This window comes from Elephantulus edwardii, unplaced genomic scaffold (genome assembly GCF_000299155.1).
Source record: "Elephantulus edwardii isolate Elephantulus edwardi_28Jun2011 unplaced genomic scaffold, EleEdw1.0 scaffold00233, whole genome shotgun sequence".
In the NCBI taxonomy this organism is placed as follows: domain Eukaryota; kingdom Metazoa; phylum Chordata; class Mammalia; order Macroscelidea; family Macroscelididae; genus Elephantulus; species Elephantulus edwardii.
The window spans coordinates 475446-492893 of record NW_006399983.1 but is presented as its reverse complement, the minus strand read 5'-3'; the positions used below and the strand labels follow the sequence as shown (position 1 = coordinate 492893).

The following is a 17448-nucleotide window of genomic DNA, read 5'->3' as shown; positions in this document are numbered from 1 at the left end:
CATAGTGCCACTGTTGTAGAATGGAACTGACATCAGGGTTGGGGTGAGACTGATAAAAATTGAATAACTTACATATACTACATTGAAATAGATGAGGGAGAGAACAGTTTAAAAGCGATATATGATTGGGTATTATGGTTATCACAAGAGTCCAGAATTAAGGTTGCATAGTGGAGTGTACTCAGGGTGGTGGGGGAGGGGGGTGGTGCAGGAGATTGTACCAGTGAAAGAATTTTTCTTTTACTTTTCAAAGAGAAGAGCGAACTGGAGGGGAGGGGTAGGCAGAGAGAAAAATGCAACAATGAATGAATGGAAATCCAAAATCTCTGTAAATGTTAAAATTAATAAAAAAAATTATAATTACTGATAAAACCATTTTGTAGGCTGGTGGGAATCCAGGTTGCTGCTAACTTAGGACCTAGGTTGTCTGTAGTAATTTATTTGAATTTGTAAGTAAGATGTTTGCCATTAAAAATGTTAATTTTTTTCTGAGAAATAAATATCACAATGGTAATTACATATATTCTTTTCTAGGCTTCCTCTCAGGACAGCAAAACTATTTCAGATGCTGAATCCAGAATTTTTTGGTTAGGGCTTATTACATGTCCAGTGCTGTGGGTGATATTTGCCTTTAGTGCTCTTTTCTCCTTCAAGATGAAATGGTTGGTGAGTATCAAAGTGTAACTTCTGGATAATTCATTAGGAAGTCTGCCAGGATATCATAATCAACCTTAGCATAGTATCTCCATTAACTAGACAGGCTTATCATGCATTTCCCAAGTTCTGTTTCCAGACTCTTCCTTTCTTTAGGCCTGGAGAGCAGCAGATTGTTCAAAGCCCTATTCACTGATGAGTGCCTAGCAGAATTTTCATTAAGCTCACTTTGTACAGCCAGGTCCTTGTTTGATAATAATGTTACTGTGCTAAACTCCAATAAATGTCAAATGTGTTTAGTTTGGAACTAAGATTTGTTATGTGCCATCGAGTTGACTACAACTCCTTGCGACCCTATGCTCAATAGCTCTGAACTCTGCTTTCTCATGAGCCAATGTCACTGTCTCTGATTAACCCATTACCATCAATACTCTGGTTATTGTGTCAGTCCAGCTCATTTGGGGCTTCCTCTCCTGCGCTGTCCCTTGAGCCTTCCAAGCTTGATAACCTTCTCCAAAGACCATTCCCTCCTGGCTACATGTCCAAAGTATGTGAGACAGAATCCTTGCCTCCACGGAGCATCTTTATTTCACCCTCTCCTGGACAGATTTGTTAATTCTCTTGGCAGTCTTCAGCACTAGAACTCATTTTTCTAAAAATAATGCATGGTAATCAATTGCAGTTATTCTAGCTGCACAACAGCCCCTAAAGAATGTGTCTCAAAGCTCTATCCCCAAGTGTTGCAATTTTAAAGGCAAAAGTTGAGTTGCCTTTTAGTCTAGTCTCTGAAGTCATACTATCCCTTCCAGAAAAAAGTTACCCTATTAACCAAAATGAAGAAGAATGGCATCAGAATAGGAGTAAGACTCATCAACAGCTGCCTTCTGTGGTTTGATACAACCTTACATTCTGAAGGTAAGGAGGATTTAAAACACTTGCTGCAGAAGATCAAAGACCACAGCCTTCAATATGGCTTATGTCTCAACATTGAGAAAACAAAGATTCTTATCAGTGGGCCAGTAAACAACATCATAATAGATGGAGAAAGATTTGAAGTTGTCAATTATTTCATCTTGCTTAAATCTGCAGTTAAAACACCCTTGATACCCAGCAGTCAAGAAATCTCAAGATGAGTTGTATTGAGGAATCTGCTGTCAGGGATCTCACCAAAGTGCTAAAGAGCAAGGAAGTCAGTTTAAAGACTAAGGTGCTGCTGATCCAGACCAGGATCTTGTCAGTTACTTTCTATGCATCTGACTGTTGAACAGTGAATAAGGATGACAGAAGAAGAGTATATGCTTTCTGAGTGGTAATGTTAGAGAAGAGTTTGTAAGTAAGGGACTTAACCATTAAAAATGTGTTTTTTTTTAATGGAATTGTCAGAAGAACAAATATATCTTGGAGCTAGTACAACTATGGTGTTCCCTGAAGACAAGGATGGTGAAACATCATCTTGTATAATTTTGACATGTTGTAAGGAGGGACCGGTCCTAGTCAAGTTGATGGCAGATAACATGAGTTTAGAAAATGCTACCTTTACAATCAAAGGAAGGAGCTTTAAGTGGGGAAGTGACAAGGTTCTAGATGAGCCTGTGCAACAGCAGATACTGTTGGTGTTATCTTTGAAAAATGCCATCTGTCACCCGACCCAAACGGTCTTTTTCTTTTAATAGATTAATATATCCTACTAATACATTAATATAAAAGATTCTACTGGGCCGATTGGCAGCATCATGATAGATGGTGAAGACATTGAGATTTTTAACAGCTTTAGTTTGCTTGGCTCCATTCTTGGCAACAACAGTCAGGAAATTAAGAGATGTATGGCAATGGCAAAGTCTGCTGTTAGAGACCTCTCCAAAGTACTGAAGAGTAACAGTGTCAGTCTTGAGACTAAGGTGTGCCTGATACAGGCCATGGTCTTTGCAATCACTTGCTATGTGTCAGAGAGCTGGACGATGACTAGGGAGGTTAGAAGGAGAATTGATGCCTTTGACCTGTGGTGTTGAAGAAAAGTATTGAATATACCATGGACTGCTAAGAGAATGCGCAGGTTTGTCCTGGAGAGGGTTAAATCAGGCTGCTCATTGGAGGTAAGGATTCTGAAGCTTTGTCTGAAATACTTTTGATATGTTGCAAGGAAGGACCAGTCCTTGGAGAGGAACATCATGCTTGGGAGGGTGGAGGGACAGCGCAGGAGAGGAAGACCCTCTTTGAGATAGATTGATTCAGTGATTGGGGTAATGGGGATGGTTTTGTTGGAGACAGTGAGATTGGCACAGGATAGAGCAGGGTTTAGAGCTGGTGTACATAGGGTCACTGTGAGTCACAGGTGACTTGATGGCACAAAACAACGTATTTTTATTAATTTTTTTAAATGTTGGTTTGCATACAAAGTTCATATACATTGTGTTTCACACTATCCATCATTTACACTGTGTTTTATACAGTCATTCTTGTCCATGTTTTATAAAATCAATCACCATTGAACTACGCCCTGTCTTTCCAGATGCCCGCCAGGTCTTTCCCATTTCTTTTACCCCTCTTTTTTCTACCTACCAAATTGTGTGGCCCTATAATTTCCCCCCTGCCCACCTTTACCACTCTGTTCCCACTCCTGCTTTGAGTCCGTCCCTATATACGTTTTACTAGTTAACCTTTTACAGTAATGGTCCTATGCAATATTTATCCTTATGAGACTGAGTTAGTTCACTTATCATAATGCTCTCCAGCCTCTCTCAGATTTTGTAGTACTTTTCAAAATGATTGATCCTGAGTGTTGTGTAGTATTCTATTGTGTGAATGTACCACAGTTTCTCAATCCATTTGATAGTGGTTGGACATTTGAGTTGTTTCCATGTTCTTGGCAATTGTGAATAAAGCTGTTGTGAACACTGGTGTACAAATCTTCATTTGTGTCTTTGTTCTAATTTCCTTGGCTTATATTTGTAGAAGTGGAATAGCTGAATCATATGGAATTTCAGCTTTTTAAAGAAATGTCAAACTGCCTTCCAGAGTGGTTGTACCATTTTACAATTTCACCAGCAGTGTATGTGAGTTCCTATCTCTCCAAATTCTCCCATCATATCTTGCTTACTGTCCTTTTAGACTTTGCCGCTGCTGCTGGGAGTGTAGTTTTTATTTGCACTGCTCTTATTGCCAGTGTGCATTTCTTTATGTGTCTGTTAGCCATCTGAATGTCTTCCTCTGAAAAAAGTCATTCCATGTCTCTTTCCCATTTTTTATTTATATTACCAGTCTTTTTCTTGTGGAGGCCCTGTAGGGTTTTGTAAACTTTTGTTATGAGACCCTTGTCTGAAATGGAATTAACTAATGCTTTTTTCCTGTCAGTAGATTTTTCTTTTCACTTTGTTGGAAAATGTTTTTGATGCACATAGAGATTTAATCTTTCTAAAGTCCCATTCATTAATTTTATCGTCTCCTGGTTGTGTATTTCTGGCTGTATTTGACAGTCTCTTCATGGCATGGGCAAGGCCTTCTAAGCTTGGTCTCAGTTTGTCTCTTATGATGCTTATGGTTTTGGTCTTTACACCTAGGTCTAATATCAGATCTATTTTTGACTTGATGGTGGGTTTTTTTCCCTCCTCCTTCCTGATTTTAACATCTCTTTATTCTTATGAGTTCATTTATTTTCTTTCTGTGGATATGCATACATACATACTTTTCTTACTTTTCTCCTTGCTATTTGGGAAGTTTATTTTCTTTTTTCATTCTTTTAATATGGAAAATATAGATCATATAAAGAAAGACTAACTCTGGTGGTCCAATGGGTAAGAGTGCCTTCCAAAAGGCAGGTGATTTGAATCCACTAGCTTCTCTACAGGTGAAAGATAGACTTTGTCCTCTTGCATGATTTACAGCTTTGAAAACTTTCTGGAAGGTGAGCTGTGAGTTGGTTCTGACTCAGTGGTAGTGAGATGAAAGAGAACTATCTCTGTAATAAACTGCTTTAGATGTTTATATTATGCCAACTTTCCGGAACTAGGATACTTATTTAATATCTGTTTCCTTATGGAAAGATGACATCATTGGTTGAATTATGTTCCCTCAAAAGATTGTGTGTGTGTGTGTGTGTGTGTGTGTGTGTGTATAAAATGATGTCATGTAGAGGTTATGTAATGATCCCATGTGGTATGATGAAGCCAAGCAGATGTAAAAGGATTAAGGGCGGCATGGATTGTTGTTAGGTGCTGTCGCATCTAGTATGACTCATAGTGCTCCTATGAACAGCAGACCAGGACCCTGTTCTATCCTGTGGCATCCTCATCATTTCTGATACAGTTGAGCCCATTGTTGAAGTCACACTGCCAGTCCATCTCATAGAAGTTCTTCCTCTCTTTTGCTGACCCTCTACCTTTTCAAGCATAAATAATATCTTTCAAGGAATAGCCTCTCCTAGCAACATGCCCAAAGTAAGAGAGATACAGCTTCTCCTTCCCTGCTTCCAAGGAGCACTCTAGTTGTACTTTTTTTCCAGACATACCTGTTTGTTCCTTAAGCAGTCTGTGGGATATTCATTTCTCTTCCTTAGCACCACAACTCTAAGACAACAATTCTTTTATCATCCTTACTCATTGTCCTGCTCTCAGATATGTACCAAGTGATTGAAAGACCATGGCCTGAATCAGGTGCACCTTGGTTCTCAAACTGACATCATTGTTCTCAGTGTAATGTGTCTTCTGACCTCCTGACTATTGGTACCAAGTATGTGGATTGTGGATCCAAGTAAGATGAAATCATTGACAACTTCAATTCTTTCTCTTTTATCATTGTGTTTTCTGTTGAATCAGTGATGAGAACCCTTTTTTCCTTGAGGTTGAGATGTAATCTATACCAAAGACTGTAGTCCTTGATCTTCTGAACAAGTGTTTCCTTGATTACTTTCTCATATTGTCTGAGACTGTTTGTCTCTGCTGTGAGCTAGCATTTGAAAGCACTGTCTTGGGGAGCCTGACATAGCAGGGGTGGAGAGGAGAACCAAGCCTGGGTGATAGCGTAGCTTGGATGATTGGCCTCGGGCTCTCCTTTTTGTGTGTAGCAGAGCTCTTGTCCCCTGGTTTGGCTGTACTCTAGTCTGGTTCTGCCTGTGCTGTAAGTTGTGCTGTTTACTGCTTAAAACCTGTTAGGAGTCTGACTCAGTGTCAGTGAGTTAAGTTGAAGATGGCTTTTTAGGGATTCCTGCTGGTGTGGAATGTCACAAATTGTACTGTTTACTACTAAACTTTGCAGGCTTCTGCTCTAGAATATGCAACCTTGAGGCTTCCTTACATTATCCAAGATCATTTTCTTCAGTAATGTTTGAAGAGTGGATTTAAGTTTCTTACTCTTATTCCTGTTGGTGGGACTACTTACTAGGTCATTGATGGGACCACTAGAACAAAGCTGCTGCAAAACCCACTCATTCTAGCACCTTATTCCTCCATCTTGGAAAGCATAAACCTTTTGAACATTGCCTGTGGCAGTTGTTCCGGCTCCCAGCAGGCAGATGTCATCCACAATAATTGTTGTTATGCACCATCGCTGACCCTCTAGTGGGTGTTCAGAGGCAGTGAATTGCATGGGTTTGTTTTTATTTTTATTTATTTATTTACTTTTTTACTACATTGATCATGGACTCATAGGAAGCTTTTAGAGAAGGGTTCCCTGGAGCCCCTGGGGCCAGTACAATGCCTCAGAAAAAACTCTGGGTTAAGTGACTGAGTTTTTTGTGCAGAAAATGTATTGGTTAGGTCTGTTTGCAAGTTTCACTGATTTAACATTCATGTTTCATGGATTCCTTTTTCCTTCTTTTTCATTTCACATGCATAAAGAAGGTGTAGTAGTTTTCGCTCCATTAATTCCTAATTCTTCTCCCTCTCCCCAGGCAGTGGTGATCATGGGTGTTGTGCTGCAAGGTGCCAACTTGTATGGCTACATCAAGTGTAAAGTTGGCAACAGCCAGAATTTAACAAGCATGGCTACCTCTTACCTTGGAAGGCAGTTATTAAGACAAGTAAGTGTTTTCTGGGTAATTCTGATGTTGTCATTAATTTGTAACTCTTTTAGAGTTTAATTTTTATGAAATAATTGCTATAAGTAATTTAGGCCATGTATTTATTTAAATATGACATTATAATGAAGTTGTGTTAGTTCATCTTTCAATTGTGTTAGGACATTCCCGAAATAATGTTTCACTGTTCTCAAATCAGAGAGATGATACATAGGACCTCAATGCTTAAAGTAATTAATAATTTCAGATTCATTTGGTTTGCATTAATTATGATAGCTCTAAATAATTTACTTTGAAGAAATTTTTAAATGATAATACAGTGAGAGCAAGCTGAAACAGAATGATACCATATTAAAAGTGTTTTAAAGAACACAGAATCTTGCCTCTCTACGCCCCCCCCCCAAAAAAAAGATTCCACTACAGTTTAAAAAACATACTTAGGATTTGAGTCAGGACTTTCAGTGTGCTAAATAGTATTCATATGAGTAAAATCTTGTTTGAAATTTGACTGGGTCTTCTATGAGTAATACCTTACATTTACTTTATGAAGTGTTCAACCTCCTGGCTTTGAGCCAGTTTAGAATGCACAGCAAGTACTGTTAAATCACACAGTGTTTTAAGACGTATATGAATGGTAGAATCCCTGGAAAGGCATGTTAAAATATGGATTATTGGTTCCTTAATTGTGAAGTTTTTTAAATCAGTGACTTTGGGGGGGGGGTGTCTCATAACTAGCATTTCTAGTAAGTTCCCAGTTGCTTCTGTTGCTATTACTGCCCATTGAATATGCTTCAGATAACTAAAAATCAACTACAGAAATCAACAGAAGAACCCACTGTAGTGTGGCTGGTTCTGATTTGTGTTGACTCTCTTTCTAGTGGGTTTCCAAAGCTGTATGGGAAGAGAGAGCCCATATTTCTTCTGAGGAGCAGTTGGTAGATTTGAACTGCTGACCTTTGGTTAACAGTGCAACATACAACACACTCAATCCTGTTTTCCTTTTAGATAATTAAAATCCTGAGAAGTTAGGCAACTATCTCAGGAACATGCAAGGATTCAAAGCTGTCATTTGAAATCAGTTCTCCTGATTAAGATATTACTGTTGTTTTCATTGTTTTAGTGGTTGTTGTTGGTCGGTATATGCCATTGAGTCACAACTGACTCATAACCAACTCCAGTGGGTTTTCAGAGGCTGTAAATAGCATGACAAGAGATGTCTATCTTTTTGTGGAGCCACTAGTGGATTCGATCCACCTTCTTTTGGATTGACAGTGCACCTTCTTAACTCTAGGCCAGCAGAGCTCCTTTATTTTCTTTAAAAAAAGATATGAAGTAGTTGAAGAGAAAGGTAATAGAAAACAAAAGGTTGATAAGATATTATAATTAATTCCACTAAATCAGTGGTAATTAATATTAGAAAACAAAATGTACATGAATGAGTGAATGATTGTTTGAAAACCTAATATGATTTTTAAACCTTTACTCAAATAAATAATTGTTGTGGTTATGTGCTGTTGAGTCATTTGCGACTTATAGCGACCCTATGTACAACAGCCCTAAACCCTGCTCTATCCTGTGCCAATCGCACTGCCTCCGACACACCCATCCTGATCACCCCAGTCACTGAATCAATCCATCTCATAGAGGGTCTTCCCCTCTTGCGCTGTCCCTCCACCCTCCCAAGCATGATGTCCCTCTCCAAGGACCCGTCCCTTATTGCAACATGCCCAAAGTATGTCAGACGAAGCCCCAGAATCCTTGCCTCCAGGGAGTTGGCTTGGTTTAATCCTCTCCAGGATGAATCTGTTTTCTTGGCAGTCCATGGTACATTCAATACTCTTCTCCAGCACCACAGCTCAAAGGCATCAATTCTCCTTCTGTCCTCCCTAGTCACTGTCCAACTCTCTGATGCATAACAAGTGATTGCAAAGACCATGGCCCCTATCAGGGGTACCTTAGACACCATTGCTCTTGAGTACTTTAGAGAGGTCCCTAACAGCCGACTTTGTCATCGCAATACGTTTTTTGATTTCCTGACTGCTGGTGCCAAGAGTGTTGACTGTGGAACCGAGCAAACTGAAGCTGTGAACAATCTCAATCTCTTCTCCACCCATCCTGATGCTACCAATTGGTCCAATTAAAAAAAAAAAAATTAGGTAGTCCTAAAAGGGATTGTAGTAGAAGATGCTCTGAAGCTGTGGCCCTTTGTTACTCCTGTAGCTCAGTGTTCAGCCAAGCAATATCAAGGTCTGTCATGTAACCAAATTATACCAGGGAAGCACTCAGTTCTTAGAATAATCAGCTATGCAGCATTTTCCCAGAATGCAGGGGAGGTTACAATAGAAGGATTGATGGAAATGAGAATTACAAAGGGAAAGTAAGGGAAAAAAATGCAGTTTTATTGTGGATATTAAAATGAATGTAGCAAAATGTATGTAAATGATTGAAAAACCAATTTGCTATATAAACTTTCACAATTAAAAAAAAAAGGTATGAGTTAGATAAACTTAAAGTTCTTGTAGGTACATGATTCTCCCGGCAAGGAAATTTTTGCATGGCCCCATATACCTTCGTTGTGATCTACCTTCTTAGAGTGATCGCCGTGTGTTTGCATAATGGATTTTTTCCACAGGGGTTTCATTGTTTCTCATGGGGGAGGGACATTGAAAGGAGATGAAATCAAGTCTTGAGTCTGATTTAGTATATGGATGTAGTAAATGTTCATGGCACTGGTGATAACTCTGCAAGAGATGAGATGTTTATGGACATCTCATAGGTGACAGTAGTAGTGATTTCCTTTTTCAGCATGTCTGATTTTAATGTAACTGGGCCATTGGATGTGAGATAATTTAATGTCTGGTTCCGAATGTTGCCCTAGGCCTGCTGCTTTGAAGTCTATCCCTATATATATTAAGTGAAATAACATATAATGTTAAGGAATTTTTCTCTTTTTTTTTTTTTTCAGAATGTGAATGATCAAACTTCCTAAAGAGAGCAAGTTTATGTTTTCTGTTTAAATGGGGAAGAAAGGAAAAAAATTCTTGACTCTGAACCTTTTAGATCTCAGTACATGCTCAGAAGAGTAACTAATACTGAGTTTGTTTTCTCATTTACATTTTTCACTTTAAAAAATATTTTTCATGTTAAATTTTGTATTTTCTTTCCAACAGTTGAGGATTGATTGTTTAATGTCACTAGAAACATCATCAGAGTTTACCTTGAGATGGAATTGTGTATATATCTACTCTTTTAGTAGTCACAAATCCCAATTGAATTAAAGTATTTGTGTTCATATGCATATGTAATGTGGCCTTTGCATTTTGATCCGTAGTTATTTATAGAGAAAGATTTTCTTAGTTTAAAATCTCTGTGCATTTATATGGGGTTTTTTTGGTTGATAATTTTAAGGAGAAAGTTTTGCTTCAGTGAAAGAGTAAGCACTTTATGTTATGTTAGTAATAATTCTTTTCTTGAACATACAGGGCAAATAAAAACCAAATTTGGACCAGTGTTGTTAATTAGTTTCTAAATTAGTAATTTTATTTGTAACAAGTCATGTACATAAAGGCCAGTTCATATAAACTGAATCATCATAGTTATAATTTAGAGATACTTTGAGTCTGCTACAGTTGTATTAATTTTATGGAACTATTAGCCAGATTTTAATCTGCCGTTTGCTGGAAGCTCTGTGGTGGTCCTTGGCTGAATGAAATCTGTCTCTTAACCAGTCAAAGTATTATTCTTATGTCATAGTGAGAATATTCATTTAAATACTTGGCATACTAAATGCCTAAAGAACATTTTGTTTGAAACTTTTTTTCCCTTGCTATATATAAAAAGATACTGTAAATTATGGATTTGTATCAATATTCTTAAAACAGAGCAATATGTTTAACTGTAAACAAACTTGTACTAACTATAGGAATCTGAATTCTGTTGTAGGTACTGTAAATTTTGTTGGGGTCTTTTAATCAATAGTTTATTTTGTGATTGCATTTATACCTTGATAAAACTTTTTAAAAGATGTTTGGCTTAATTGAATAAGTGTCTTTTGGAGTTACAGCTTTAAAGGTGCATAAATTTATGTTTGTATAAAACTCTACTGTTTACCAAAGCACTTTGACTTGTGTTTTCTCATTTAACCCTGACACAGCCTGTTAATTGTTTTCAAATGACAAAACTGAAGGTCAGGTTGAGTGACTTTCCCAAGGAAGCACAGATTGCAGGGACCATCAAGACTTAGGACTGTGTTTTTTTTATGTCTAAATGTATTTTGACTTTTTTTCTTATAAAGCAGTCATAACCATATCAATTACAATCAAATTGATTCAGATGCATTGCAAGTCCATTGCTCTCAGGGACTCAAGCCTTTCGCTTAACAGCCTGGTTCATTAACTGCATGTGATACTCAGGGACATCTTGATTTGTAGCCAGTTCATTTAGTGAATACTTATATGCTGGTTCACTTATATTTAGCTGTTTTACCTAGTAAGATTAGATGCTTCTGTACTAAAGATGTATTTTTTTTTCCTCAGACACAAATCTTAAGGGTTCACTGTCTTATCGGAAAACATATTGATAGAATTCTTGAGATAACTATGTTGTATACTTGAACCTATAATCCTAGACCAGATAGTAATTGAATTTTAACATAGTTATGTGGCAAGACAGGGAGCTCTGGTGGCTTAGTGGTAAGAAGCTGCACTGCAGTCCCAAAGGCATGTGATTTGACTCCACCACTCCATGGGAGAAGGATAGACAGTGTCTTCCCATGTGATTTACTGCCTGTGACACCCGCTGGAGGGTCAAGTGTAAGTTGGTTCTGACTCAATGGAACACAGCAATAAGTGTGGTAAGATCTGCCACTTAACTCCCATTTTCTTCTAAATTGTCATGTAGAGGAATGGATTCTACATTCTTACACATTTTCTTCTATAGCTATATTCTCCACTAACTTGAGATAGGGGAATCTGGAATAAAGACAGTTTGCCCTAGATAGACACTCTGTAGCTATCCATGGCCATGTAAATAAGTTCTGGCCAGTGGATATACTTTCAGAATTATTCTTAAAAGGAATAACATCTCTATCTCCTCCCTTTATTTTATTTCCTTCCTACTAGTTTAAGTATAGATGTAATAGCTGGAGCTTGAGCAGCTGTTTTAGAACATGTAGTGAGAGTCTCATCTTGCATATTTCATTGAAATAATGATCGAGTTCCTTCTGATGGATGGAGCACCCTGAGCTAGCTACCTAATCTGACTTTCTAAGTGAGAGAGAAACAAACTCCTTTAACCATTAATGTTTTGATTTTTCTGTTGCACATAGTTTAAATGGAATTATTTCAACCCAGTGCATTTTTGGCATCACTCATAATTGCTTGCATTAGTACATAATTTGAGATGTAATGATACAATCAATACATACTTAATGAGTTCCTTTTTCCTCTATGTAGTAATTAAGCTAGTATTATAAATGCTGACAAGCCTGTTCCAGATACTTTAAAGAAAAAAACCAGATCCCCCTGAAACTTGAGAGTTAAAGCAACAATTTTATCATATTTACAGATATTGAGGAAGAATGTGAATAGGGCACCATGGAGACAAGTTGTCTCTGCTACACAGTATCTGAGGATTCAGCTGGAAAGGTTAAAAAGTAGAGTTGACGTGATGGCAGGGGGCCAGAATCAAGTTGCTGTTGGTGTCAGCCGGGACCTCACCTACCTGTCATCTCTGGGTGGGCTAGTTTCGACTTATTTATAGCTTTGGTCTTGATTTCTCTAGAGAGCAAGATTAAATCCATAGCATTTTTATGACCTCAGCTTGTAATTGAAGTAGAGTCATTTATACCATACTGTCAGTGCCGCACTCACTTTTAGCATGTTATCAAGACTGAAAAATTATGTAGAAAGCTTCATAATTGGTGATAGGAGCTTTGGTGTGTTTGTCAAGGTGAGGGCACATTGAGTTGCCCACAACGTAGGTCCTATGGTCCTTTTAAGTATATTGTCTCATTTGAGCTCCTGTAATACAGTATATAGCTTACTGAAAAGTTAGTGGTGCAAATTCATCAGCAGATTCTCAGCATCAGCCTTTGTCATTAAGACTTGTAATCTCAAAAATACCTTGATAGGTCACCATGAGTTAGGCTCATGGCAGTGGGCTTTGTTTGTTGGATCTCTCTTGAATTTACCTTTAACGTCAAAAGGAATTAATGCAGCAGGTAGATGCACAGTTAGATTGAGATAGGTAAAATGAATTATTGAAGGTAGCATGTAGCAGAGATAGTAGTAGTATTGTTACGTTCTGTCAAGTTGACTATGACTCATAGCTACCTTCTGAACAATGGATCTGAGCTCTACCCTCTCCTGTGCCATTCTCATCATCTCTGACATACTCAAGCCCACCCTTACAGTCATTGTGTTAATGCATCTCATTGAGGGTCATCTCCTTTTCTGACCCCTCAGGCTTTCCAAACATGATGTCTTCTTTCAAAGTCTGGTCCTTTCTAACAGCATGTCAGGTGAAGTTTCACTGTCATTGTTTCCAAGGAGCATCTTGACAAGACCTTTTCCAAGACATAATTGTTTGTTATTTTGGCAGCCCAGGGGTTATTCAGTATTTTTCTCCAGCACCACAACTCAAAGGCAGTGATTCTTCTTCTGTCATCCTTTTTCATTGTCTAATTTTCAGATATATACCAAGTGATTGAAAAGACCATGGCTTGTTTTTTGTAGAAGTCCTTGACAGCAGTCTTTTCCAATGCAGTACATCTTTTGGTTTCCTGGCTGCTGGGGCCAATGGCGTTGATTGTATATCTAAGCAAGATTAAACCACTGACAAATTCTTTGTCTTCTCCACCTATCATGATGCTGCCTATTGGCCTGGTGGTAAGGATATTTGCATTCTTGATGTTGATATTTTGACATAAAACTCAAAACTGGACTAATAAACTTCGTGATGATTAAAGAGAAGCTTGAAGTTGTTAATTCTTTTTAGTCGGATCCAAAGTCCACAGCCTTGGAAATAGTCAAGTAGTCAGACAGCTTCCTTTGTTGGACAGTTCTGCCTGCAAAGTGCTGAAGAGCGTGGATGTTTCTTTAAATACTGAAGTGCACCTGAGAAGCCATGGCACTTTAAATTGTTTCCTAGGCATTCACTGAACAGTGAATGAGAAAAACTGAAGAAGTGAAGCCTTGAATTATGATGTCAAATACACTGAATTTCCAAAAGGACAAATCTGCCTTCACACTTCATCTCACATAGTTTGGTCATGTTATTAAAAGCTAGTCCCTGGAGGACATCATACTTGGGAAAGTAGAATGTAATGAAAGAAACACCCCCCAAAGAGATGCACTGACTTAAGGATTGCAAATTGCAACAGTGGACTTAAGTACAGCAGACGATGTGAAGATGGCACAGGATTGGTCAGGGCTTCATTCTGTTACACAGGACTGTAATTGGGGGCCTGATATAATGCAGGTCTTGGATGGATCAGCCAACAGTGTCAGCAGTCTGTTGCCCTGTTTGCTAGCCTTAAGTTTTTCAGTGTCTGCAACTACCTCTCAAGATCAGACCTGAGACTGCCAGCCTCTACTCTGGTAGCCTAGTCGCAAGGGATTGTGCAGCCAACCCAAAGACACACGGCTTGAACCCACCAGCTGCCCCAGGAAGAGAAAGATGGGCAGTTTCCTCCCATGCAATTTATAGCTTCTAAAAATTGGCTGTAAATAAACCCCAAGAAAATTAGAACTGAGACAAAAATGGAGATCTTGTACACCAGTGTTCATAGCAGCATTACTCACCATGGCAAGACATGGAAACAGCCCAGATCTCCAACTGCAATCGCATGAATTGAGAAATTGTATATTCACACAATGGAAAACAACGTAGCATGTTAAATTACAACATAACATGGAAGGGATTGGAGAGCATTATGCCAAATGACCTTAGTCCCATAAGGACAAAAAAAAACATATAAGACTATAATTATAGAAATAGATAACTAGTAGAACATGTATGAGGATCCAAGGGAGGGGAGGGGAGGAGCAGAGAGGTGAGGATGGGTGGGGGGGTGGGGTGGATAATCATAGGGTTGCACAATTTGATGGGGAAAGGGAGGGATGGGTAAAGGAAATGGGAAAGATGTGGTGTGAAAAGCAACGTGTACAAACTTTGTAAGCAAACTAGTATAAAAAAACTATTTAAAAAAATGAATAAAAATCTTTTGGGGAATCAATTACAAGTTGGTTTTGACTTGCTGGCAAATGACAACCAGGGCAAAACTGTTTCCTTGAGATAAGTCAGTCCCTATTTTATGTTGCACCTACTGACTTCCTCTATTGTTGTTAGATGCTGTCAAGTCGGCTCCCAGTCATAATGACCCTGCACAATAGAACAAAATCCTGCCTAATCCAAATGCATCTTGATTGCCTATTTGGCCAGCTTCAGACTGCAGTAATGGATAGTAATCTTCATTTTCTTTACCTTTGGCTTTAATGGCTGTATAAAAGTTTGAATTGTAATCATTAACAGATCATCTTTGTATGCGTATGGATAGTATCCTGTCCCTGACAACATTGTACTTTAGGATAGATCTTGAAATGTTCTTTTTGACCTTGAATTCAGCACCATTCCTCTTCAATTTGTCATTCCTGACCAAATGGAGTATATGATTATCTGATTCAGAATGGCCCTTCTGTGTTTTGACAATTTCCAACTTTTGTAGATTTCATGTTCCAAAGTTTGTATACCCCATGCTTCAGTTGCTAATGGATGCTTGCAGATTTTCCCCTCCTCTCATTTTGAGTCGTGACTCACCCAGCAAAGTCCTGAGAACCTTTACTCCATTTATTTCCTAACAGTCAGCCCTGCTATGATGAGGCAGCTCTTCTGCCATATTTTGAGTGTATGAGGAGCTCATGTGTAGCAGGTACTATTCCACTGCTGTTCCTAGTTTTCACTGGCTATTCTATGTAGCAATTTTTCTCCCCTTAACTGTGCTCTTTATTTTGCTTCTTGAAACCTAAGTGAAAATTGTTGTTTGTTGTGTACCGTTGAGTTGGACCCTCCAGTGGGTTTTCAGAGGCAGTTAATTGTGCAGCAGAAGATTGCCCATCTTTGTCCCGTGGAGCAGCTAGTGCCCTCAAACTGCATTCCTTCGGGATTACAGCACAGCTTCTTGCCACTATGCCACGAGAATTCCCTAAGAGTATGATGCTAAAATGTTTGTGTTTGATCTACACCTTTAGTACACTCTCATCTCTCCCTTACCATTGAGTTGGAAGGAACCAACTCATAGCTGACTTCCCGGTGGGTTTTCAGGAGGTTGTAAGTTGCACAGGAGAAGATTTCCCACCTTCCTCTTCAGGAGCTAATGGTGGATTCGAACCAACAGAGTGGCACTGTCTTTGAGTTACCAGTTCAACTCCCTCTGCCACCAGAGCTCCCTAATAAACGGACCTTTTTTTTAAAAAAAAAAAATAAACCTGACATCTTAAAAACTTCTATGTCTCATCAAGTTGACTACAACTCATAGCAACCCTATGTACAATATTTCTGAACCTTGCTCTATCCTAAGCCAATCTCACTATCCCTGATATATATTACTCCAGTTATTGTCTCAGTCCATCTCATCCAGAGTTGTCCTCTCCTGTGCTGTCCCTTGACCCTTCCAAGCATAATACCCTTCTCCAAAGACTAGGAGCAAACATTTTAATTTATGTATAAGAAAAGGAAGTGTCAAAAGAGAATGCATTTCAAATTCTTACAGGTTATTTGTGAGAGAATTTCTGCAAGTAAAACATATAAATGTAACCATGTTTATATGCTTAAAGTAATATTTTTTTAAAAAAATCTCTTGTCATGTTGCCCATGAGAAATTACTAAGATGCTAAACATTTAGAGTAAGATGTCAGAATAAATCTTAATGGCGTTTTGATTATGAAGATTAAATAAAACTCTTTAATGGGATAAATATGGTACTAAAACACACATCAATCAATTAAATAAAAGCACTTTCCAACGGCTCCAGCAATCTTCAGGATATAGCAACTGTAAGTTTGCCATTCTCATTGGTGCATTGTTGCCCCAAATGCCTTGATAGAAGCTTATCCTTTACTGGTTGGCCTATTTATCAAGTGTAGTATAAAAGCTATAGAAAGATAACTAGTAAGATGTGTGCTAAACTCCAAAGGAGAAGGAGGGGGGCAGGATGTCAGAGTGGAGGGGGCAGAAGAATAATGAGGTTGCAGAATTTGGTGGGCAGAGGGAGGAGGTAAAGGAATTAGAAAAGATCCAGTGGGGACCTGAAGAGACCGAGTCAGTGAACATAGATCATAGGTGATAGTTCTATAAAACACAGTGTAAATGAAGGAATGTGTGAAACACAACGTATATAAAAGAAGCACAGTATATGAATCTAGTATGCAAACCAATATAAAGTAAAAACTTTTTAAAGAAAAGATTTAAAGATAATTTGATATATTTAACACTAATGACTGAAGGCCAAATGAATTGTGGAAGGACATCTTCAAGGACATCATCCATGAAAAAAGCATAAGATCATTCATTACCAAGTCAAGAAAGAATGAAAAGACAAAAGAGGGATGTCAGAGGAAATAAAAACTTGCAGTGGAATAAAAAGCTGAACAGTGGGAAAGAATGCTGAGAGTAGAGAGCTGAACAGAATTTCAAAGATCAGTTTAAGGAGACAAAGCAAAGAATTACAATGATACATGCAGGAAGCTTGAAGTAGAAAACCAAAAAGGAAGAACATGCTTAGCATT

The 17448-nt window shown here is 38.3% G+C and overlaps 1 protein-coding gene across 1 annotated transcript in view; it reads left to right on the top strand.

Moving 5' to 3' along the window:
* Positions 1-9653, top strand: part of TVP23C (trans-golgi network vesicle protein 23 homolog C (S. cerevisiae)) — a 20989-nt gene extending 11336 nt beyond the window's left edge. The window contains exons 5-7 of the mRNA XM_006898571.1: positions 535-666; positions 6539-6682; positions 9630-9653. Of these exons, the coding sequence (XP_006898633.1) occupies positions 535-666; positions 6539-6682; positions 9630-9653 (300 nt within the window). The remainder of the gene's footprint in view (positions 1-534; positions 667-6538; positions 6683-9629) is intronic.
* Positions 9654-17448: the final 7795 nt, after the last annotated feature.